The sequence below is a fragment of the Triturus cristatus genome, chromosome 5_2, assembly GCF_964204655.1.
Source record: "Triturus cristatus chromosome 5_2, aTriCri1.1, whole genome shotgun sequence".
NCBI lineage: Eukaryota > Metazoa > Chordata > Amphibia > Caudata > Salamandridae > Triturus > Triturus cristatus.
Genome location: NC_140588.1, coordinates 1078463379 through 1078487087, shown reverse-complemented (window position 1 = coordinate 1078487087; position 23709 = coordinate 1078463379). Strand labels below are relative to the sequence as shown.

The 23709-nt window shown below is 51.6% G+C and overlaps 1 protein-coding gene across 1 annotated transcript in view; it reads left to right on the top strand.

Moving 5' to 3' along the window:
- IL2RG (interleukin 2 receptor subunit gamma) overlaps window positions 1-23709 on the top strand; it is a 308376-nt gene that overhangs the window by 232820 nt on the left and 51847 nt on the right. The window contains exon 6 of the mRNA XM_085608415.1: window positions 20490-20586. Coding sequence (XP_085464541.1) covers window positions 20490-20586 — 97 coding nt within the window. The remainder of the gene's footprint in view (window positions 1-20489; window positions 20587-23709) is intronic.

Below are 23709 nucleotides of genomic sequence, written 5' to 3'. Positions count from 1 at the left end.
ACACAAGCGAGTGGTCTATCTGATATTAGTAATGGTGTCTGCGCTGGGCGCGCTACGGTGGAACCCTTTACCTGCTGACAGATGTCGCATTTTAAGACACAATTCTTTGTCTGTTTAGTTAAACTAGGCCACCAATAGTGTAGTTTCAGTAAAGAAACCGTTGGGGTAATCCCAGCATGTGCAGAACCTAGACCCTCGTGTGCAGCTAGAATTAAACCTTATCTGCGATCCATGTTTTGTATTACTCTAGCCCCCACTCCTGGAATTTGAGCATACAGAATGTTATTTGCATCTAACTTGTAGTAGTACTTGAGTGAAAAACCTTTCGGTAAGGCTGGGCTGTTTTTGCATGGAGCAGTGACAGCTACTATCATCTGTCCGTCTATTCTTTGAATGAGTGATTGCTGCTACTGCAGAAGTTCGTACTGACCCTTTTGTGGCTTCATCGGCCAATAAATTCCTTTCAATGTGAACGCCATCACGTTGATGACTATGCGTGTGTATCACGTGAGCTCTTGGTAGTTCGTTTTTCAACTCAGCTACCTGTTCCCATAGCATTCTATGCTTAATTGTGCCACCTTATAAGTCTTTAAACTAATCCTGGGCAAAGCGCTACGCTACGCTCGCGTAGTTTGCAAAGTTTGCACTACTTCGCACTATGCGAATTGCACGTAACACAGTGCAAACACACGTAGCGTAGTGCAGCGGTCATTTTTTGCTTGCTCACGGTCCTCAACGTCAAGTTGGAGACCGCGAGCAAGCAAAATGACATCCCGGCGAGACTTTTTCCTCGTTGATGTTGCCGATCGCGAGCATGGAAAATAAACCTCCCGGCGAGATTCTCAATGCGGAGAGGTCAGGTTTCTCATTGCGTGTGGTCGCGTATGCTCGCGACCGCTCGCGATGAGAAACTACCAGTCCGCATTGAGAAAGCTGCCGCTCGAGTAGAAATCTACTCGAGCGGCAGAAAACGACCGCTTGCACTGTTCAAGATGCAGTTTGCATTGATTGCACAGTGCGGACAAGCATCCGGCACTGTGCAATCAGTGCGAACTGCATTTTGCACAGTGCACTATGCATAGCGCTGCTTTGCAAACTACGCCCAGGCTTACTTTAAACCCATTTTGACCCCAGTAGTGAAGATATTCATTGTATGGCTGTACACAGTAAAAAGAATCGCACACTATCAGTGTGGGGAATTCTCGATCCGTATTTATTAGTGCTAGTAATAGGCCTTTTAATTCTGCCAGCTGTGCCATGCAGTCTCCTAGAGACTGTGTCTTCGTACTGCTAGGATGGAACTTGCCTTCCTGCATACGACCCTTCACAATCGCACACGCGGCGCTGTATTGCTGTTTACTTCCTACAGCCGGCTGAGCAGATCCGTTGGTGTATATAATGTATTCATACTGAATCTAGAGGCATTATTTTATTCGGGAGAAGATATTCTTGTTCATATTGCAGAAATGTATGTGTTTTAAGTGTAGAATCATATCTGTATTCTACATCTGTTGCAGTGAGAGAATTAGCACATTGTATCCATCTTGGATGTAAGGCTTTAGCATTAGGAACGCTAGCCTCCAAGGCTGGTACTGGAGTTACGACAATTATTTGTTTGCCCTGAGCCAGTGCTCTTTCTCTCTCTACAGCGGTCTGAACTGCCGTCAGAATCTTTTCTGCAGAAGCAAAACGCATTTCAGCGTTTGTGTACAAGTGTGATTTATATGCTATGAGTACTGTTTTGCCTTCATTGAAGGTTAGGTAAGTCAACCCAGATTGACCCGCTATAACGAGGATCACCTAGTTGCAGACATTTAGGCGTGTCAGCAAATGTTTTGATGCTATCATGTCAGCTTGTGGGGAACAAAGGATATCTCTGTGCTCCTGTGTCCAATGCCTAACTTATTAAGTCGTAGAAAGGTTTGACTTTTTCTGCGTAATCTAAAATATATGTTCTGCCAAAACCTAAGAATCCCAATATGGATTGTACGTTTTTAAACGATTATGCAGCAGGTTGTGGACTATGTGGCAAAATCCATAAGTATGATGTAAACGCTGCAGCCGCTAAACCACATTTTTCATTGGCCCTGGATACAGTTCTTGGATGTAAACTGTCACAGTCAGGGGTGTGGGGCGGACAAATTGAGGGAGGGTCTCTAACGTCGATCACATCTCTGTATTCAGTACTTCTTTCTACAATACTAAGGTGCTGGATGGGTGGCGTGGGGCTACTGCAAGTGAAGAAAATGCCCAACCCCTGACACAGCTCCCATATTAATCAAAATAAAAGCTAAAATTGGGGTGCAATGGACCCCTCACTTCTTTGGGCAGCCTCGGCGTCTCCGTGCCACTCTCCCAAGCGTTAAACATGTCCATTGGCCGCCGTCCATCCCAGGTGAGAGGCCACCTTTATAACAAGCATTTGCAATGCAATAGGTCTCGCATTTATAAGAGTTTGAGCTATTGGCATTGTAAAATTACAATGCCTTTTATTTATGTTTTGGTTTTAAAACAAATAAAAGGCATTGTCATTTACAATGTCAGTAGCATAAACTCGCATAAAAGCAGTGTGTGGAGTGCAGCAGTGTGCGGCGTGCAGCAGTGTGCGGCGTGCAGCAGTGTGTGGCGTGCAGCAGTGTGTGGTGTGCAGCAGTGTGCGGCGTGCAGCAGTGTGTGGCGTGCAGCAGTGTTTCGTGTAGCAGTGTGAGGCATGCAGCACTGTGTGGCGTGCAGCGGCGTGCAGCAGTGTGCGGCGTGCAGCAGTGTGCGGCGTGCAGCAGTGTCATGCAGCATGCAGCAGTGAGTAATGCAGCAGTGTGTGGCGTGCAGCAGTGTGTGGCATGCAGCAGTGTGTGCCGTGCAGCAGTGTGTGGCGTGCAGCAGTGTTTCGTGTAGCATTGTGCGGCGTGCAGCAGTGTGTGGCGTGCAGCAGTGTGTGGCGTGCAGCAGTGTGTGGTGTGCAGCAGTGTGTGGCGTGCAGCAGTGTGTGGCGTGCAGCAGTGTTTCGTGTAGCAGTGTGCGGCATGCAGCAGTGTGCGGCGTGCAGCAGTGTGTGGCATGCAGCAGTGTGTGGCGTGCAGCAGTGTGTGGCGTGCAGCAGTGTGTGGCATGCAGCAGTGTGTGGCATGTAGCAGTGTGCGGCGTGCAGCAGTGTGCGGCGTGTAGCAGTGTGCGGCGTGTAGCAATGTGAGGCGTGCAGCAGTGTGTGGCATGCAGCAGTGTGTGGCGTGCAGCAGTGTGTGGCGTGCAGCAGTGTGTGGCGTGCAGCAGTGTGTGGCATGCAGCAGTGTGAGGTGTGCAGCAGTGTTTCGTGTAGCAGTGTGAGGCGTGCAGCAGTGTGCGGTGTGCAGCAGTGTGCGGTGTGCAGCAGTGTGTAATGCAGCAGTGTGTAATGCATCAGTGTGCGCAGCAGTGTGTGGCGTGTGGTAGTGTGCGGTGTGCAGCAGTGTGTGGTGTGCAGCAGTGTGTGGCGTGGTTTGTGAACAACAAGAAAAGCGAACATCAAAGGAAGGGTGGGAGGGAACGAGCATATGGGGTGTGAGTTATAACGAAAGTTAATTGTTGTAAGAGGGGATGCAGGAAGTGAGGCCGAGCGCGCGCTGGCGAAAGCAGTCTGCTGCTTTCAAGTCCGATGCCAGATGCCAGCTTCGCGCTTGAATGCCTCACATGCACTGGCCATAAACCGCATTCCTAAGATCTTGTGCCCCTTACTAAATCTCTCTGAATGCGTGAGGCGGCGCATGCACAGGAAGTAGCTGGTGGCAAATGGAATGCGCGTGGTTGTGAGCGCAACCGCCACCCGATCCGCCTGGGAAGCCTTTGGGAGCATTTTCTGAAGCCCCTACATAAGTCCTGCTGGCGATCGCTTACACGATAGCTAGGTGAGACCTAAAAAGGGTTAGCTTGAAACGGCAAGTTCTCTGTGCCCATGTTTCCTGGCACCCGCACGCCAACTCCCCAAACCCCCCCTCCACAGACACACCACCCCCCCTACGTATCCGCCAATCTCCCAGGTGAGTGGGCACCTTCATGAAACCCACATTTCTTCTTGGCTCCTTAGCTAATACATATTAGCAACCGCAATTATACTCTTCTTATTGACCTTGTAAGGATGAAAGGCGCAGGTGGCCCTGCGGGAATTACCACCCATCGTCTCCAGGTGACACAAAAATCCAACCGATCATATAGTCACATTCGCAGGACTCCAACAAGCCACCTGCAGCGTACACACACACCTCTGTACTGCAAGCGCTTAACCCACTCAGCTATCTCACAGATAGACTTGTGATCCAGAAGTGGCACAGCAGCTTCGGAAAAAATACAGTCTTAGTCCGGTCCTGATCACATGAGGTTTTGGTTTCTGTGCCAGTATGGGTTGCAGAAAGTCCCATGATCTTGCCAAACCAGGGGGGCATGTGCCCAGGTCATACTATAACATAGGCAGTCCTCACGCAACCCCACAGGGCGCGAGGCAGCCAGGCAGGAGGCCTGACAGGCAGTAGAAAGGGAGGAGGGACGGCAAACAAGCCAGACTGGAGGGTTTCAAGAAAGGACAGAGAGAAAGGAAGTAGGGAAAGCTGGCGGGAACACTACTAGCAACGCAAGTTGGAAATAATGGACGGAAGAAGGCAGACAGATAAACTAAGCAAAACAAAAGTAAGGCAGGGAGGAAAAAAATTGGATGCAAAGAAGGCAGGTGGGGAGGAAAGAAAGACAACAAATGGGTAAAAGGAAGGAATGAAGGATATTAGTAAACAAGGGAGGCAGGAAACACAAGCATTGAAAATGCAATAGGTCTCGCCTTTGATTAAGTTAAAGCCATTTGCTTTGCTAATGGTATTGTATAGCAACGCAAATGGCTTTAACTTAATCAAAGGCGAGACCTATTGCATCTTTAATGCTTGTTTACTTGGAGGGGTGAGCTGTCGTTCAGCAGGACAGCAGACATGTTTCTAGACTTCGGAAAGATATTCAGAGTTGAACCCAGCCTACACTCTTTGGTTTTAAGCTTGGTAAGCGCAGATCTTCTAGACTGCACCTTGCTATAGCATTTCTTATTTTACAAATCTGCAACTGGGAAACGCTCACATCAGTGGGAGAAAGATGGTAATTATTTAGTGGTGGAGTGGTGGGGTTGCTGAACCTATGCCCCCAGCATGGCAGCAATGGTTGTGCTGGGCTCTGTGTGACAGGGGATGTCGAGCAGCTGTGATGTAAAACTAGTTGCTTTGCTTAGACTAATATTTGGGGCCACGCATGAAACATCTTAGGATTCTTCATCTACTGGGGTACAATGCTGTTTCCATTTCTCAATTGCTCAGATGTAGCACTGCCGGAAGCTGCCCCACTGGGAGCCGCTGCAAGGAACCTCAAGAGTAGACTAGCTTAGGCTACTTTTGAACATACGCAACCACCAGACTGGATGCACAGACCAGAGAGCAAAGCGTTTCCATATTCACTCATGGAATTTGTCACATGCCAGCCACCGTACTATGGGGCTTATTTATGACAGACTTGCGCCGCTGCAGCGACACTTTTGCAGCGACACTTTATTTGACGGTCTGGCGGCACAAGTCTCTTCATCATGTCTACGAGGTGATGCAAAGCCACTCTGCGGGGCTTTGAATGGCCTCACAGATATGGAGTAAGACAAAGCAGTGTAAGTCGGTTTTTCCCACACTGCACCCATGGATTTTGATGCTCCCTCAGATTTACTTAATCACATGAACTTGGGGCAGCGCTAAAACCTTACGCCTCCCCAAAGCCGGTGTAACAAGGAGAAATATGTTTATTTCTTGCAGCACACACAGCAAGAGGACAACACCTCTCTGGATTGTTTTTGTGCAGGAATGTGCCACTTCCGGCACAAAAACAATCCTGCATGTAATTGAGGCACGCATGCACCATGGTATAAGGGTGCCTACATTAGCACTAGACTGCCAAAACGGCGCCAGCACAGGGAGAAAGGACGGGAATGCAGCATATTTCATAAATATCGTGCATTCCTGCCCTTTTACATTGGCGTGGGGCAGCACAGCTAGGAGACTTGTGGCACTGCTCCACGCCAATTCCTTGTAAATGAGGCCCTATGTTCCATGGTACAAATAAATGTGTTAACTCTCTCCAGCTGATAGGGATCGACAAATGGACCATAACCCTGATCTAGCACCCTATGCTCAGATCAGATTCCCAGAAAATGCTTTGTCAAAAAGTGAGGTTGCTTCCAAACAAGGTTAGTGGCACAGAATGGGCGGGGAATAGTTAAGTCGATGATGGCCCCAGGAGCATTTCCTATAGACTTGGTGGAGTTCAGTTTCAGCAGCTGGAACTCATCCTTTTTTCCAGTGGTGGAGGCTACTGGACCCTGTGAACAACTCCTGGGTGGATCACAAGCATCTGTTCCAGCTGCCAGTGCTGAGAGATTGTGCCCGCGTAAACCCAACAATGTGACGCCCACCCTTTGCTCGGGCCAGCGTCCTGGGAGGGATGTTTAGCTTTTGTTTCAAATCTTCTTATAAAACATTTTCAGGTATGGAATAAAATAGAATGCAGTATCATCGTTCATCCGTATAAGATAAACAAGAGGTAGTCTCAAAGACCGCCTTGAGACCCTTGCGGGTAGTCGCACTTAACAAACACTGATTGATTGATTGATTGATTGGTTGATTGAGAATGGCATTAGGGCAACAGGATCTTAGAATGGTCCACCTTGACCCGAGGAGTATTGTAAAACATGCACAGACCATATGTAAACATTTCAACACAACATTAAAGCAACCTCCATCCCACCAGGACCTCGGGGGAAGTCCATGTTGGAGGAAGATGAAGGAAGGGGGTAGGGCTGATCCAAGATGCTGTAGTCAGAGAGAGGAGGGGAGGGCACTAGTCACAGGGAACTAAGGACAAGGGGCGGGGCCTGAGGGGACATAGTCTGGAGAACTTTGAGTTCGTGGAGAATCATCGCATGGGGAGAGGAGAGATGGCGGGCGACTTCTGTTCCCCTGTCGCAGAATCCCTACCCTCTTCAGTCAAAGAGAGAAATTCCAATGTAGATAGGTAGTCAATTGTGGTTGCCATTGGGCTGCAAATTTTTTTTTATAATGGGAACATTTGTGAGTTATCTGTTGTAGAGCATGTGATAGCCACAGCCTAGTATTAACCCCTTCGAGGCTCATGACGGAGCGGTTTCGTCATGAGCATCGGTTGGGCTGTGCTCATGACGAAACTGCTGCGTCATGGCACCCACCCATTAGGGAAGCGCTGGCGCTCCGCCCATGGGCAGCTCAGCAACACCCCCAGGCAGGGATGGCAGCGAAAGAGTTTCCGCTGCCACCCCCGACCCCCGCTCAGCGATCCTGTGACATCAGCGCGCACAGCGCGCGCGGACGTCATCTGGAAGCTCTGGGACGCCTGGAAGCCATTTGCTTCCAGGCGTCCCAAGGAGGAGAAGGTAAGTTTTGGTCTCCGGTGGGGCCGGGGGGCAGATCCAGACACCTTGAGCCATCAGGGGAGAGGAAACAGTGTTTCCTCTCCCCCGATGGCTCAATGCAGGGCATTCCTGCTGCACGATCGCGCACAGCGTCGCGATCGTGCAGCAGGAATGCTCCATTAGACACCAGGGATGTCTTTTTTTGTAAAAAGGAAGTGACCCCTTGGGCAAGGGTCGCTTCCTATGGGGATTAAATGATTTTAAGACTTCCCCCCCCCCCCGCCCCCCTGGGGACAGATCGGCCGATTTTGTGGCCGTTTCTGGCCCCAGGGGGGGCAGAAAAGCCCACTAGAGCCAGGGAATTGTTTTTAATTAAATTGGAAGCGACCCCTTGGGCAAGGGTCGCTTCCAGGGACCTTAATTATTTTAAAAGTATATTCTGCCACCCCTGGGGGCAGATCGTTTTTTTAATTTGGCCTTTCTGCCCCTGGGGGGGCAGAAAACCCCACTAGACACCAGGGAGTTTTTTAATTTTGAAATGGAAGCGACCCCTTGGGCAAGGGTCGCTTCCAGGGGCCTTAATTATTCAAAAGTATATTCTGCCCCCCTTGGGGGAAAATCAGTTGTTTATTTTCCCTTTCTGCCCCGGGGGGGGGGGGCAGAAAAGCCCACTGGACACCAAGGAGTGTTTTAAATTCTAAATGGAAGCGACCCCTTGGGCAAGGGTCGTTTCCTTATGGGCCTAAATCATTTTAAAGACTTCTCTGCCCCCCCCCCTCCCCCCCCCCCCGGGGACAGATCGCCTGCATTTTTTGGGCGTTTCTGATCCCAGGGGGGGGGCAGAAAAGCCCACTAGAGCCAGGGATTCAAAAATAAATAAATTGGAAGCGACCCCTTGGGCAAGGGTCGCTTCCAGGGGACATATATTTTTTCATGTGTATTCTGCCCCCTGGGGCAGATCTGCCTGTTTATTTGGCATTTCTGCCCCCATTTGGGTAGTGACAAAGCGTGTTATAATGTTAATTGTTTTATTTCTTGTGAATTGCAATCGTAATGCTTTATTTCTCCCTTTTTGTTCTAGTTCAAGGCTTTTGCTCTTTAGACTGTTCCAGGTTGCGGTTTCGTTACTGGTGGTTCTGCTGTTTGTGTAGTTGCATTTTAGACATTTTTTGTGCAATGTAAATGAGTTTCATTTCTCTGCATGAATGTGTTTTTTGCAAATGGTGTAATAATAGCAGTACGTTTGGCGTCTGTTTTTTGAGTGTCAAAAACTTTTTGCATTTGTGCTCGATGTGTATTTTGTTATCTTGTGAGTAATTGGTTTTGTTTTTTTCTTTCTAGTGGTATATCGTTGGTTTTTGCTGTGTCTCTGCAGATTAGGTGCTGGTGAGTGTAGCTGTCTCTTGCAAGTGAATTGTATAGTTTTTGAGTATATAGATCTTTGTGATAAAGGCACACATTTTTTTACTTACTTATTTTGCACAGTGTTGGTTGTTGTTGACTTGTTTGTGCATTCTCCTTTATTAGTAAGGATAATTGCCAGCCGCAGGATTACTGCTCAGCAGGTTGTTGGTATGCTTTTTGAGTCTTCCTCTGACCATGGTTCAGAGACCAACTCTGCATCTGAGGAGAGGAGGAAGTGGAAGATTCAGGCAGTGAGTTTTCTGTCCACGAAGAATCATCGGATGATGAAGCTACTCTCAGTGTGGATGAAGCTACTCTTAGTGCGGATGAAGTGCCTGTTTTAGAGGAGGACATTGATGTGCCGATAGTGCAGCAAGAGGCATCTGGGCTGCAGCCTGGGGCTGCAAGGCTTCCAGTTGGAAGTGATGACCTCTGGGTTGCCCCAGGCATGGTGCAGTCGGCATTGCCAGACTTTACTGGTGTTCCAGGGTGTGGAGTGAATACTGAAAACTTTTTGGCGATACATTTTTTTCAGTTGTTTATGGACGATATATTTTTGGCAGAGATGGTTGAGCAGATTAATTTGTATGCCGAACAGTTTTTGAGGCACAACAGTGCCAGCCTTAAGCCCCTCTCCAGAGCTACCCGGTGGAATCTGGAAGAGATGAAGAAGTTCTTGGGTTTAACTTTTTTGATGGGCTTGCTGAGGAAGCCATCAATGTCTTCATATTGGTCTAGCAGTCCCTTGATGGCAACGGCTATACTTCCAGCAGTCATGAGTTGTGATAGGTATTTGCTTATGCTTCGGATGCTGCATTTTGTTGATAATGGTTTAGCGTTGGCACAAGATCACCCTGATTGTGACCGTCTTTTTAAGATTCGGCCTGTCATTGATCACTTTGTTGATCAATTCTTTTAGAACTGCTCCAGGGAAAGAAATAGCAGTGGATGAGTCTTTGGTGTTGTTCAAGGGCCGCTCGGTTTTTAGGCAATACATTCCTAGTAAGAGGGCCTGCTATGGAATTAAGCTGTATATGCTGTCTGACAGTAGGACTGAATATGTCTCTAATTTCAGGGTGTACACCGGTAAGGAATCCAGGATTAACCCCCCCATCGTTGTCCGTCCACTTTTGGAGTGACTGAGAAAATTGTGTGGGAACTTGGCAAAGGATTATTTAACAAAGGCCACCATTTATATGTAGATAACTTCTACACTGGTGTACGGTTGTTTGGGGAATTGGCCAAAGTGGACACTGTTGCTTGTGGTACAATCCGCTCTAACCGTAAAGGTTTCCCAAAATAACTTGTTTGTTAAAAGCTTGTGCAGTGCGTTGCGTTGCGAGGAGCTTCTTGATGTGAAGTTTTCAGACAGGAGAGATGTCTACATGCTGACTACCATCCATGATGAAAGCACTTCACCTGTGACTGTTTGAGGTCATGTTGCTGAAGTGCACAAACCTGTGTGCATTTTAGACTATAATAGGCACATGGGTGGAGTTGATAGAGTAGATCAGAGGTTGGAACCTTACGCTGTTCTTCGTAAGGCTTACATTTGGTATAAGAAGTTTGCTATCCATCTTTTCCACTTGGCAACCTTTAATGGTTTTGTTGTATTCAAGGATTCTTGTCCTGGGTCAAAGATGACGTTTGCTAAGTTTCAGGAGTCTGTAATAGGCAGCCTTGTTCTAGTGGAACAGGCAAGTGTTCCTAGAGTTGGAGTGTTGGAGGATGTGGCTTGATTGAAAGATCGCCACTTTACTGATCACATTCCTCCCACACCCTCAAAAGACTTTCCCAGTAGGAGATGTAGAGTCTATTGGCGAAGAGGTGCACGAAAGGAGACTCGTATTTACTGCCCCGAGTGTCCTTCTAACCCTGGGCTGTGTGTGCCTGCTTGTTTTAGAATGTGTCACACGCAAAATAATTTTTGGGAGCATCCATGAGTGGTAAAGTGAACTTCCTGGCCTCTATTGTTTATTATTTTTTGTTCAGCTTCAAGGTTGGCATTTGTGTAGTGTATTTAGTTTCAGATTTTGTGTTAGTAGATTTGTATCTATTTGCAATTTGTTTGTGTTTTCTTATTTGTATAAAAAAATCCTAAATGTGATGGCGGTGTGCGTGGAGTGACGCTTGTGTTTCGGTCTGTGTGGACTGGCGCTTGGCTGGCGGTGTGCGTGGGCTGGCGCTTGGCTGGCGGTGTGTTTGGATTGTTGCTTGGCTGGCGGTGTGTGTGGACTGGCACTTGGCAGGCGGTGTGCGTGGACTGGCACTCAGCTGGCAGTGTACGTGGACTGGTGCTTGGCTGGCGGTGTGTGAGTAGTGACTAGCTGCTGGTCACTACACACACTGCTAGCCAAACGCCACTCCACGCAATCCGAGAGCTGGTGTGGTTGCTGTGTCAGGAATGTGGGTGTGTGAAAGTGATGGGCCCTTGAATGGCACTGTCTGCTGGTGTGAGTGTTGTAATGTGCTGGGCCTGCAGCTGGCGGTGTGAATGGTTTTGTATGTGTCACATGAATGAAAGGTGTATGAATGGCCTGTAAAGAGGTTGGTGCCTTCATATGGCTTCACAGCTCACGAGCTGTGAGTCAATGGTTCAGTTTCTCATCCTTTCAATTATTAACAGTGTTAGACGGACCGGGAGGGTCGGCCGAGGACAAGGGGAGAGGTCTCCGGGGAGAGCCGTCTCCAGCGATCGTACAGATAAATAACTTCCCCCCCACAGACAGACACCACACAGGGAGAAGATTTAGCGTTCTTTATAGGCAATTTCTTAAGGTACGATGAAATGGTACAAGGAGGTCTGGACTCAGAGGTCCCCTCGATTCGAGTCTCTCAAGGTGGGAAAAAGGGGGGTAGCGGGACAGTCTGGTAGTTGAGATGGTATGATGAAATAGCTCACAATCCTCGAGCTTGGTGTTCTAGCTTGGACGGGCTGCGGCAGCGCCAGCAGGTCCCAGTGAAGATGGTCGGTACACGGTCCGCGGCAGCGCCAGCAGGTCCAGGTGAAGATGGTCGTTACACGGTCCGCGGCAGCGCCAGCAGGTCCCGGTGAAGGTGGTCGTTACAACGGGCCGCGGCAGCGCCAGCAGGTCCCGACGAGGATGGATGTTGCAGAAGGCCGCGGCAGCGCCAGCAGGCAGGACGATAGTTCACAAGGCAGGCTATGGCAGCGCCAGTAGTCCGTCAAGGCTGAGTTCTCTCGGTGTCTCTCGACTCCAGGATACAACTGCCTTCCTGCTCCGGGGCTGCCCTAGTTATAGGTCTGGCGCCCTTTGATGTCCGGACCCTCGCACTTGGAGGTCGGAGGGTCCGGGATGAAGGTGTCCAGACACCCAGCAGGGGGTGGAGCCAGTGCCTGGGGGAGCTGGAGGCGATCGGCACCTGGCGGGGGAGAGCCCTTGACGCTTCGTTCTCCCATTGACCTGCCAAGTGGTCCGCTCACCTCCTGGGTGGATGGTGGTGCCGGGATGTCGGGGCCGGCCAGGCCCAGGGTTGGGGTCGGGTGGAGGCCACGCGGCCTCGTGGCGCAGGGCCCAAGATGGCGGCTTGATCCGGCCGGGAAAGCCGGAGGTGGTTCGGTCCCGTGACACATGGGGGTCCGGGGGCAGGAGTTCCGTTGGGAGACGGGGTGCGGGTGATTCTTGTGGATAACACCTGGCGGACCGGGCTCGGGCCCTGTCATGCGGGGAGGGAGCAAGCCCTTTGTGTGGCCTGTCCAACATGCGTCCCCCCCAGCTGAAGGCGGGGAGAGTCACCCATCTTCTTGGGGACTTTCCCCGTCGAGGCGGAAAAAGCGTGACAGGCCATCTGCGTTGGCGTGGTCTTGGCCCGGTCGATGTTCCACGGTGAAGTCCATTCCCTGCAGGGAGATGGACCAGCGCAGTAGTTTTGGGTTCTCCCCCCGCATCTGCATCAACCACTGCAGGGGTCGGTGGTCGGTTTGTACCCGGAAGTGGGTACCGAAGAGGTAGGGCCGGAGCTTTTTGAGGGCCCACACCACTGCGAAGGCCTCCCTCTCGATTGTGCTCCAGCGCTGTTCTCGGGCCAGGAGACGTCTGCTGATGAAGGCCACCGGCTGGTCATGACCCTCGGGGTTCAGCTGGGAAAGAACTGCCCCGATGCCGTGGTCGGAGGCGTCTGTCTGTACAATGAATTCCCGACTGTAATCGGGGGCCTGGAGCACAGGGGCGGTGCACAGGGCGGCCTTCAGCTTTTCGAAGGCCGCTTGACAGTCGGGGGTCCAGTTAATCCGCTTCGGTTGGTTTTTGGACGTGAGACCCGTGAGGGGCCCCACAATGCTGCCGTAGTCTCTTACGAACCGCCGGTAGTAGCCGGTGAGCCCCAAGAAGGCTCGGACCTCGGTCTGGGTGACGGGGGGCTGCCAGGACTGGATGGCAGCAATTTTAAGTTGCAGCGGGGCCACTAGTCCGCTTCTCACCTGGTGCCCGAGGTAGGTCACGGACCCTTGACCAATTTGGCACTTGCCGGCCTTAATCATGAGGCCGGCCCGCTGGAGGGCCTGCAGGACCTCTTGGAGGTGGAGGAGGTGGTCGGACCAGTGGCGGCTGTACGCAGCGATATCGTCCAGGTAGGCGGCGCTGAACTCTTTGAGCCCCGCCAAGACCTGGTTCACGAGACGTTGAAAGGTAGCGGGTGCATTCTTCATGCCGAAGGGCATGACCTTGAAGTGGTAGTGGCCATCGGGGGTAGAGAAGGCGGACCGTTCCTGAGCCCGGGGTGTGAGACCGATCTGCCAGTAGCCCGCTGTTAGGTCGAAGATGCTGAGGTAGCGGGCGGCCCCCAGCCGGTCGATTAATTCATCCGCTCGGGGGATAGGATGAGCGTCGGTCCGGGTGACAGCGTTCAAGCCCCGGTAGTCGACGCAGAATCGCAGTTCAGGAGTGGTGCCGGGGGCAGCGGCTTTGGGGACCAGTACAACCGGGCTGGCCCAGGGGCTGTCCGAGGGCTCGATGACCCCGAGTGTGAGCATTTTGGCCACTTCCTCTTGGATGCAGGCCCGTACCCGATCTGGCACGCGGTAGGCCCGGTGTCGGACAGGGGGGCTGTCCCCGGTGTCCACGTCGTGCAAGCACCAAGGGGTGATCCCGGGGGTGAGGGAGAATAGTGTAGCGAACCGCAGCAGGAGGTCCCGGCAGCCCTGGCGTTGCTCTGGGGTGAGGGCATCGGAGAGCCGGACCCCGTCCACGGAACCGTCGTTCTCCTGAGTCTTTAGGAGATCCGGGAGGGGCTCGGAGTCTTCTTCCGTCCCACTGTCCGTAGCCATCAGGAGGCTGAGCTCTGAGCGCACAAAGTGTGGTTTGAGTCTGTTGGTGTGGAGGACCCGGAGGGGGTTCCGGGTGGTCCCCATGTCGATGAGGTAAGTGACGGGGCTTTTGCGCTCGACCACCTTGAAGGGCCCCGTCCACTTATCTTGTAAGGCACATGGTTCGGTGGGGGACATCACCCACACTTGTTGACCAGGTTCGAATTCGACGGAGGAGGCATTCTGGTCGTACCATTTTTTCATGTCCTCCTGACTGGCCTCGAGGTTCGCCTTGGCCATCTCCCTGAAGCGCCGGGTCTGATTGCGTAGGGCCAGGAGGTACTTGAAGACGTCTGGAGGGGTCTTGAGGGGGGTCATCTCCCAACCTTCTTTGACTAGGCTGAGGGGCCCTCGCACAGGGTGCCCGTACAGGAGTTCGAAAGGGCTAAAGCCGAGGGACTTCTGGGGAACTTCTCGATAGGCAAAGAGGAGGCACGGGAGGAGTACATCCCACTGGCGACGGAGGGGCTCTTCCAATCCCCCAATCATCCCCTTGAGGGTGCGGTTGAATCGCTCCCCTAGTCCGTTCCCTTGGGGGTGATAGGGGGTCGTGAATCGGTAGGTGACCCCGCACTGTTGCCAGAGGAACTTCATATATTTGGAGATAAAGTTCGTGCCTCGGTCGCTGACGACTTCTCGGGGGAAGCCCACCCGGGAGAAGATCCCCATTAGGGCCCGGCCAACCACCGGAGCTGTTACAGTTCGTAGGGGCACCGCCTCGGGGTAGCGGGTGGCGTGGTCCACCAGTACCAGGATGAACCTATGTCCTTGTGCCGTGCGGGGGTCCAGGGGCCCCACAATGTCTATTCCTACTCTCTCGAACGGGGTGGTGACCACCGGAAAGGGTTGCAGAGGGGCTTTTAGCTTACGGCCGCTCTTCCCAGTGGCCTGGCACGTGGGGCAGGACCGGCAGTGGTTAAGGACGTCGTTCCGCATCTTCGGCCAGAAAAAGTGGGTCACCAGGCGACTGTAGGTTTTGTCCTGGCCCAGGTGTCCAGCCAGGGGGACATCGTGGGCCAGAGTTAGTAGGAAGTCTCTGAAACGGAGAGGTACCACCAGCACTCGACTGGCCCCTAGCTCCGCGATTCTTTGTTCGCTGTAAAGCAGGTCGTTATCCCAATAGACCCAATGAGTTTCGGTGGAGTCCCCTGCGCTCTGGGCGCTGGCTTGCTGGCGGAGTCCCTCGAGGGAGGGGCAGGTCTTTTGCTCCTGGCGGAACTGTTCTTGGGTGGGCCCCCCTTCTTGACGCCACTGAGCCAGGCCGGGAAGGTCCTGGGGTTGAGCGACCCCTTCTGCCGTTGGTTCTGGTGGGTCGGCATCGTCGTTGTCCTCTACTGGGGCGACCGGCGGCGGAGGTGCCGGCCATTCTGGTTCTTCTGGTCGGGGGATGGCACGGGCGGCCATGGACCGGGTGGTTACGCAGGCCCAGTCCGGGAGGCCCAGCATCCCCAGGTGCTCTCTTCTTTCGACGGCGGCCCACGGGGAACTCTCAAGATCATTCCCCAGGAGGCAGTCCACGGGGGCATCATCTCGGACCGTCACCTTCAACAGGCCGGAGACCCCTCCCCATTCGAAGGGGACGCAGGCCATTTGACACAGACTTTCGGAATTGTCAGCTGAGCGGACGGGGCAGAGAATGTTCGGCAGGATCTGCTCGGGCTTCACCAGGTGACAGCGGACGGCCGTCACACTGGCGCCGGTGTCACGTAAGGCTTCGGCCCGACTCCCATTAATGGTTACCCACTGGCCATATTTCCGGGTGTTGGCGGGTAGGGGAGCCCGCGGGACCATGTCTTTTCCCCCTAGGCACGCTAGAACCATGGCGGCCGGTTCCCACTCTTGCTGGGCCGGCTCATATTCTTCCTGCTCTTCGGATATTCGTTCTTCCCCCAGGGCGGCGGCAGCTACCTGGCGGGGTTTTGGTGTTTGGTTCTGCGGGCAGCTTGGGTCATTGGCGTAGTGGCTGACTCGCTGGCATCGGTGGCACGTGACGTTGGCTCGGAACCCCGGGCGCACCGGGGGGTTGCCCCGGCCGGCCGGTGGCGGGGTGCTGGCAGCGGAAGTGGCCGGGACGGTGTCTCTCCCTCGCCCCTGGCCTCCTCCTCCTCCTCGGGGACGGTGCTGACCTTGGTTGTTCCGGTTCTGCTCGTGTGGCCCTCTCCGGCCCACTCGGGTGCTTTCCCATCGGTCAGCTTTGGCGGCCAGTTGCCGTGGGTCAGTCAATTTGCTGTCGAGGAGGTGCTGCCTGAGCTCGACGAGGCAGTTGTTCGACAGGTGCTCCCATACCATAAGGTTAAAGAGTTGCTCGTAGGTTGTTACGTGGCTCCCCTTGATCCAACCCTCGAAGGCTCGGCTGAAATAGTTGACGTATTCCACCCAAGTTGTACCCGGGATTCGGGTGCAGTCTCTGAACCTCTGGCGGTACATCTCGGGTGTGAGTCCGTAGCGGGTGAGGAGGGCAGCCTTCATGTGGTCGTAGGATGACATCTGGTGATCTGGGAGCTGCAGTAGGGCATCGCGGCCTTCGTTGACGAACCTCCCCCATAGGCCGGCTCCCCAATCACTCCGGTCGATCCGGTGGGAGGTCATGGCAATCTCGTAGGCTTTGAACCATTGTTGTATGTCGTCCTCTCGGACCTATTCTCGGACAACATCCTTGGGGATGTGGACTTTTTTCTCGGTTGCCCCCGGGGTGTGCGGTCGCTCAGGCACCCCCGGTTCTTTATTTTGTTTCCGAAGTTCTATTTCCGCCAGTTTGCGCTCGTGTTCGAGTGTTATTCTTTTTTCCTCGAGCTCTCTCTGTCTCTGTTTTTCTTCCCGTTCTTCTCGGAGCCGCAGATGTTCTAGATTTAGTTTTTGCTCGGCTAACTTTAGTTCACCGTCCATCTTGAGTCGTGCCATTTCCAACTCGTGTAATCTGGTTCTTTCTCTTTCTTGGATCTCCTCCTGCGAGAGACCCGTTCCCCGCTCCTCGGGAGCCGTGGCGTTCCCCTCTGGTGCGACATTGTTTTGGTCGGAGGATCCGGTGACCCCGGTTTCTGCCCACGACTCGAGGGCGCGCTTCAAATCGTCTTTGGTACTCAGGCCGGTGGTAGCAATGCCTAGTTCCATACAGAATTGTTTAAGTTCGCGGTGGCTATATTCTTCCAATTTATCCATTTGAAACTTTTCAGTGGAACCGCTATCTTTGGCTGACATCGTGGTTTTGTCGTGGGGTGAGCTACTCTCTGTACGATTACGCGTTGATTCGGATCGCGCCGCTGGCCACCAATGTTAGACGGACCGGGAGGGTCGGCCGAGGACAAGGGGAGAGGTCTCCGGGGAGAGCCGTCTCCAGCGATCGTACAGATAAATAACTTCCCCCCCACAGACAGACACCACACAGGGAGAAGATTTAGCGTTCTTTATAGGCAATTTCTTAAGGTACGATGAAATGGTACAAGGAGGTCTGGACTCAGAGGTCCCCTCGATTCGAGTCTCTCAAGGTGGGAAAAAGGGGGGTAGCGGGACAGTCTGGTAGTTGAGATGGTATGATGAAATAGCTCACAATCCTCGAGCTTGGTGTTCTAGCTTGGACGGACCGCGGCAGCGCCAGCAGGTCCCAGTGAAGATGGTCGGTACACGGTCCGCGGCAGCGCCAGCAGGTCCAGGTGAAGATGGCCGTTACACGGTCCGCGGCAGCGCCAGCAGGTCCCGGTGAAGGTGGTCGTTACAACGGGCCGCGGCAGCGCCAGCAGGTCCCGACGAGGATGGATGTTGCAGAAGGCCGCGGCAGCGCCAGCAGGCAGGACGATAGTTCACAAGGCAGGCTATGGCAGCGCCAGTAGTCCGTCAAGGCTGAGTTCTCTCGGTGTCTCTCGACTCCAGGATACAACTGCCTTCCTGCTCCAGGGCTGCCCTAGTTATAGGTCTGGCGCCCTTTGATGTCCGGACCCTCGCACTTGGAGGTCGGAGGGTCCGGGATGAAGGTGTCCAGACACCCAGCAGGGGGTGGAGCCAGTGCCTGGGGGAGCTGGAGGCGATCGGCACCTGGCGGGGGAGAGCCCTTGACGCTTCGTTCTCCCATTGACCTGCCAAGTGGTCCGCTCACCTCCTGGGTGGATGGTGGTGCCGGGATGTCGGGGCCGGCCAGGCCCAGGGTTGGGGTCGGGTGGAGGCCACGCGGCCTCGTGGCGCAGGGCCCAAGATGGCGGCTTGATCCGGCCGGGAAAGCCGGAGGTGGTTAGGTCCCGTGACACATGGGGGTCCGGGGGCAGGAGTTCCGTTGGGAGACGGGGTGCGGGTGATTCTTGTGGATAACACCTGGCGGACCGGGCTCGGGCCCTGTCATGCGGGGAGGGAGCAAGCCCTTCGTGTGGCCTGTCCAACAAACAGTGTATTTCATTTTTGTGAAATCTCTGGTTAATACAACTGTATATACTGAACCATCACTCACCCTCGTGCCAAATCCAACCGGTATGTATGTGTGCTTGATGAATAGGTGGTTGTGCAGAGGTATAATTGCCTTTTTATTATCTTTCTCAAGCAGGGTGTACCTTGTCCTTTTTGTGAAGGGATTCTGGGTAACAGAACCTGGTGAGAGCCAGTCAAGTCACCTCATCCTGAATTTCCCTAGGTGTCTAGTTTTCAAAAATGTATAGGTTTGCTAGGTTTCCCTAGGTCCCGCCAGAGCTAGGGTTCAAAAACTACAGCTAGGCACTTTGCCAAAAAAGGGTCATTTTCCACTGTGAAACTGTGGTGTGTCCATGTTGCGTTTTGTGCCGTTTCCTGTCGCGGGCATTAGGCCTACCTACACAAGTGAGGTACCATTTTACTCGGAAGACTTTGGGGAACGCAGGGTGGGTGGAAATTTGTAGATCCACGCAGTTCCTGAACTTTCCACCACAGAAATGTGAGGAAAATGTGGGTTTTTTTACAATTTCTTAACAGAACCTGGTGAGAGCCAGTCAAGTCACCCCATCCTGGATTCCCCTGGGTGTATAGTTTTCAAAAATGTATAGGTTTGCTAGGTTTCCCTAGGTGCCGGCAGAGCTAGGGTTCAAAACCTACAGCAAGGCACTTTGCAAAAAAAAGGGTAATTTTTCATTGTGAAAATGAGGTGTGTTCACGTTGCCTTTTCATCCGTTTCGTTCTGTGGGCACTATGCCTACCCACACAAGTGAGGTACCATTTTTATCAGGAGACTTAGGGTAATTCAGATTTGCAAAGCAACTGTTATTACCCATTGATTTCCGAATTCCCAATTTCGGAAATGTGCAAATATGTACTGTTTCTAAACTCTACATTTTGTTCCCATTTCAGAAATACATAGGGGTCTTTCATACCGATTTTTCCATGTATACATTTTCCCAGAATAATTGCTATATACCCGGTACATAATAAAAAACCATTGCAAGACACTGCTCAGTTTTTGCCTCTGGGTTCGTTGGGTTCTTGGTGAACCTAAAAGTCCTATATATCCCCCACAACCAGTAAGTTACCTTGATGGATCTACACAAATGACCCCTTGCTGTATTCAGAATTTTGTCTACCTTTCTAAAATGTATAGCTTTCCAGGATGCATTATTGCTTTCATATCCATTTCTACCATTAACTGGAAGGAGGTTGAAAGCACAAAAAATAGCAAACATAGGCTATGTCCCAGAAAAATGCCAAAACTGTATAAAACATTTTGGTTTGCTGACAAAAATCTGTCATTCCCTAAAAGCTGGGGAAATGGTGATTTCAGCCCCACAAACCCTTTTTTTGTATTTAGCTGTGTTTTGGCTAATTTCTAGGTCCCCTCCAGGGGAATCCACAAACCCTGGGTACCTTTAGAATCCCCAGGATGTTGGAAGAAAAGGACACAAATTCGGCATGGATACCTCATGTGGTCAAAATGTTACAGGGGCCTAAGCGCGAACTACCCCAAATAGCCAAAAAAGGGCTTAGCACAGTGGGGGAAAAGGCCTAGCAGCGAAGGGGTTAAACCATGATGCAATCAGGAGGGTTCAAACATTTACCAAAATAACACAATAAAATGCTTGGCTGCTCCTGCCACGTGATGAATGAATGCCCAATTGGTAGCCGTCGCACCCTCAATATCAGGTAGTTTGATTCACAGAATCAACATGCTGGGGTCAGCGGGTACCGGTCGTCCCAACGTCCCTTTGAAGTGACCCTGGAACTCATTCTATAATGTTTGAATGATCATATAGGACCACCAGATATGTCTGAGTGTGCCAGTTGCCTGGTTAGAGGGGCCTTCAGTTTCCAGGGGCATCTATGAATCTACTCTAATTTCTATAGCTCCTCCCTCCTCACTTTTCTCTGCTTTGCCATCTCTTCCAGAGTCCGATGGGTTCCTGACCACACAGAACATCAGCATCATTTGTTTTTCCATCTTGTTGGTCATTATTTGTGCATTGGCCCTGCTCCGCATTGAAAGGTACGTGTATGAACCCCTCCCCTTTTGTTTTCACTGCCGTTCCTGTCCTCTGCCGGCAGGTGGCGCTGAGATACACCAGGAGAGACATAGTACCATTGCCCTCCACCAGTCCCTCTGCTGTTCCCAGTGATTAATTTGTAAAAAGGTAAGTGCCAGGGCCCTCATCATGAGGCCACTGCAGCCTACTCCACCCATTGCCCCTGACAGCGCTGCCATTGGCTCCACCAACACAACAACTAACCATCACACTCCTACAAGTGTGACAATTCAGACTATTCCAGGCCCTCAAAGCTATACAATTAGCATAGGCGGTAGGTATTTAGCATTGTTAACCTGTAATGAATTAGTAAACAACTATTGTTGTGCTCACTCTAAATCAGACAAACAGCGCCACCATGTGGTAGACTGTCATAAGTGCCGGTGCTGCCAATTAAGTGCCAGTGCCGAGCACTGGAAACCACCAGCTCAAATTAAGTGCTGGCTCTTCCTCCGCAAACTCTCCAAGCCAAGCTCCTCCGCCTGCCCGGCTGTGAGCACTTTATCAAGCTGCTGAACCGGCTTCTCCTGTACGGCAGCAGCACAGCATCTCTGCCTTCTCCCAAGGTCTCTCCGAAGCTTTTGCATTGCCCTGGTTACAAACTTCATGTGAGGCCCCTCCCTCCTTCTCATACAGTGACCTTTGTGGAAGGGTAATGTGGACATGCATTTTTGAGTACACTGGCCACTGATCATGGGGGGAAACAGCATCTCAAAGAAAGACAACTTTGTATTGGAGCTGAGGGCTCTTGCGTATGTGTTTTGAAAATGTTTGACCAACGGTGGATTGTAGCTGACATTCATCCCATAACATTGCTTGTTGTGGGATAGGATTTAAAGATGACTTTAGAGAGAATGGCTCTACCCCAAAATATTATTTTGGAAATTTATTTGAGGTTGGGTCCAGCCCAGTGGCAGCAATGCAAGCATCCCTCGCAGACACTTAATAAGTACATCAGTTCCAGAAACAAGGGATCCCTCACTAGCGGATAGAATAAGTGCCGCAGCAGAAGCATCGAAAGCTTCCCTCGCAGACACTTAACAAGTCCAGCAGTTGCAGAAACAAGGGATCCCTCACTAGCGGATAGAATAAGTGCCGCAGCAGAAGCATCGAAAGCTTCCCTCGCAGACACTTAACAAGTACATCAGTTCCAGAAACAAGGGATCCCTCACTAGCAGATAGAATAAGTGCCGCAGCAGAAGCATCGAAAGCTTCCCTCGCAGACACTTAACAAGTCCAGCAGTTGCAGAAACAAGGGATCCCTCACTAGCGGATAGAATAAGTGCCGCAGCAGGAGCATCGAAAGCTTCCCTCGCAGACACTTAACAAGTCCAGCAGTTGCAGAAACAAGGGATCCCTCACTAGCGGATAGAATAAGTGCCACAGCAGGAGTGTTGCAAGCGTCCCTCGCAGACACTTAACAAGTACATCAGTTCCAGAAACAAGGGATCCCTCACTAGCGGATAGAATAAGTGCCACAGCAGGAGTGTGGCAAGCGTCCCTCGCAGACACTTAACAAGTACATCAGTTCCAGAAACAAGGGATCCCTCACTAGCGAATAGAATAAGTGCTGCAGCAGAAGCATCGAAAGCGTCCCTCGCAGACACTTAACAAGTACATCAGTTCCAGAAACAAGGGATCCCTCACTAGCGAATAGAATAAGTGCTGCAGCAGGAGCATCGAAAGCTTCCCTCGCAGACACTTAACAAGTCCAGCAGTGCCAGAAACAATGGAACATTCACTAGCATATAGAACAAGTGCTGCAGCAGCAGCATGGCAAGCTTCCCTTGCAAACTCTTAACCATTCCAGCAGTGCCAGAAACAATGGCACCCTCACTAGCGGACAGAACAAGTGTAGCAGGAGCATCGCAAGCTTCCCTTGCAGACACATAACAAGTCCATCAGTGCCAGAAACAATGGAACCTAAATAGTGGACAGAACAAGTGCAGCAGCAGCATCGCAAGCTTCCCTCACACAGAGCAGGTCCTCTACAGCTGATGCAGCACGTCCTTTCATAGGACAGACAGAATGCTTACAGCTCGAGCAGCCTTCTGTCTCCATTTCATCAGGAACATCTGTTTCCATTCTTGGACATCTGTGTGATAACTTAATGCATTCTGGGTGTTTCTTTTTGGGTTTTTTTGTAAATCCTCATTTGCCTCTTAAAAGAAAAGAAAGTACCATTCCACTTGCACCAGTAAAATGGAAAGTACCATGCCCTTCTGTACATTTATGCTGGAAGGAGCGGGGAGAGGAGAGAGGAGACGCATGCTTCAGAATTGTTCCCGCCCTGGAATAAAAAGAAGCGCCGTCTTCCAACCTCGACTCCCTTGTTATCACTCCACTGCAATCCCCCGTGAGCCGAAGCACAGATTGGGAAGCAAAGAAAAAGGATAGAACAACCAGACCAGCCGTTCCAGGCAGATAAGGCATAATCATTGGATATCAGCATTTGTTTGTTGTTCACACCACTCAAAAACAGGAGACCAAAAATTGTGCTTTTTAAAAACCTTCATGTCTTTAATAGAAGACACCCAATCAAGGAACCTGGGAGGAGATACAGAAATCCACTGCTTGCAAATTTCTCTGCGTGCTAGTAACAGAGTAAAAACACAGCCTTGCCTTGTTCTCTGTGGATCCTTCAAGGGAGTCTTGACAGCCAAAAATAATCGACAGAGCGCTTACCTTGATGTCAGAACCCAACATAGAGGACAGAGCCTTACTCACGTCAGACCAAAATATCTGGATCTCAGGGCAATCCACAAACATATGCACGTCGTCTCCTTTCAAACTACCGCACTTTGGGCAGGCAACATCACCGCCTCTCCCGAACTTTGACAACCTCTGTGGCGACCAATAAGCTCTGTGGATGGAGAAAAGGGGATTTCTCCTTAGGTGTGCAGGTTTTACAATTTTAAAAAGCATAGACATTGATACTTGCCACTTATTTTCCAGCGAAGACTCCCGCAAGCATCTTCCCCATAATTCCGTAGGTAATGTAAAAACACCATCCTCCAGCTCAACCAGCAGCCAGTAAATCATCGCCAGTTCTTTTTTAGTAATTGTCTCATCCAGAAGTCTGTCCT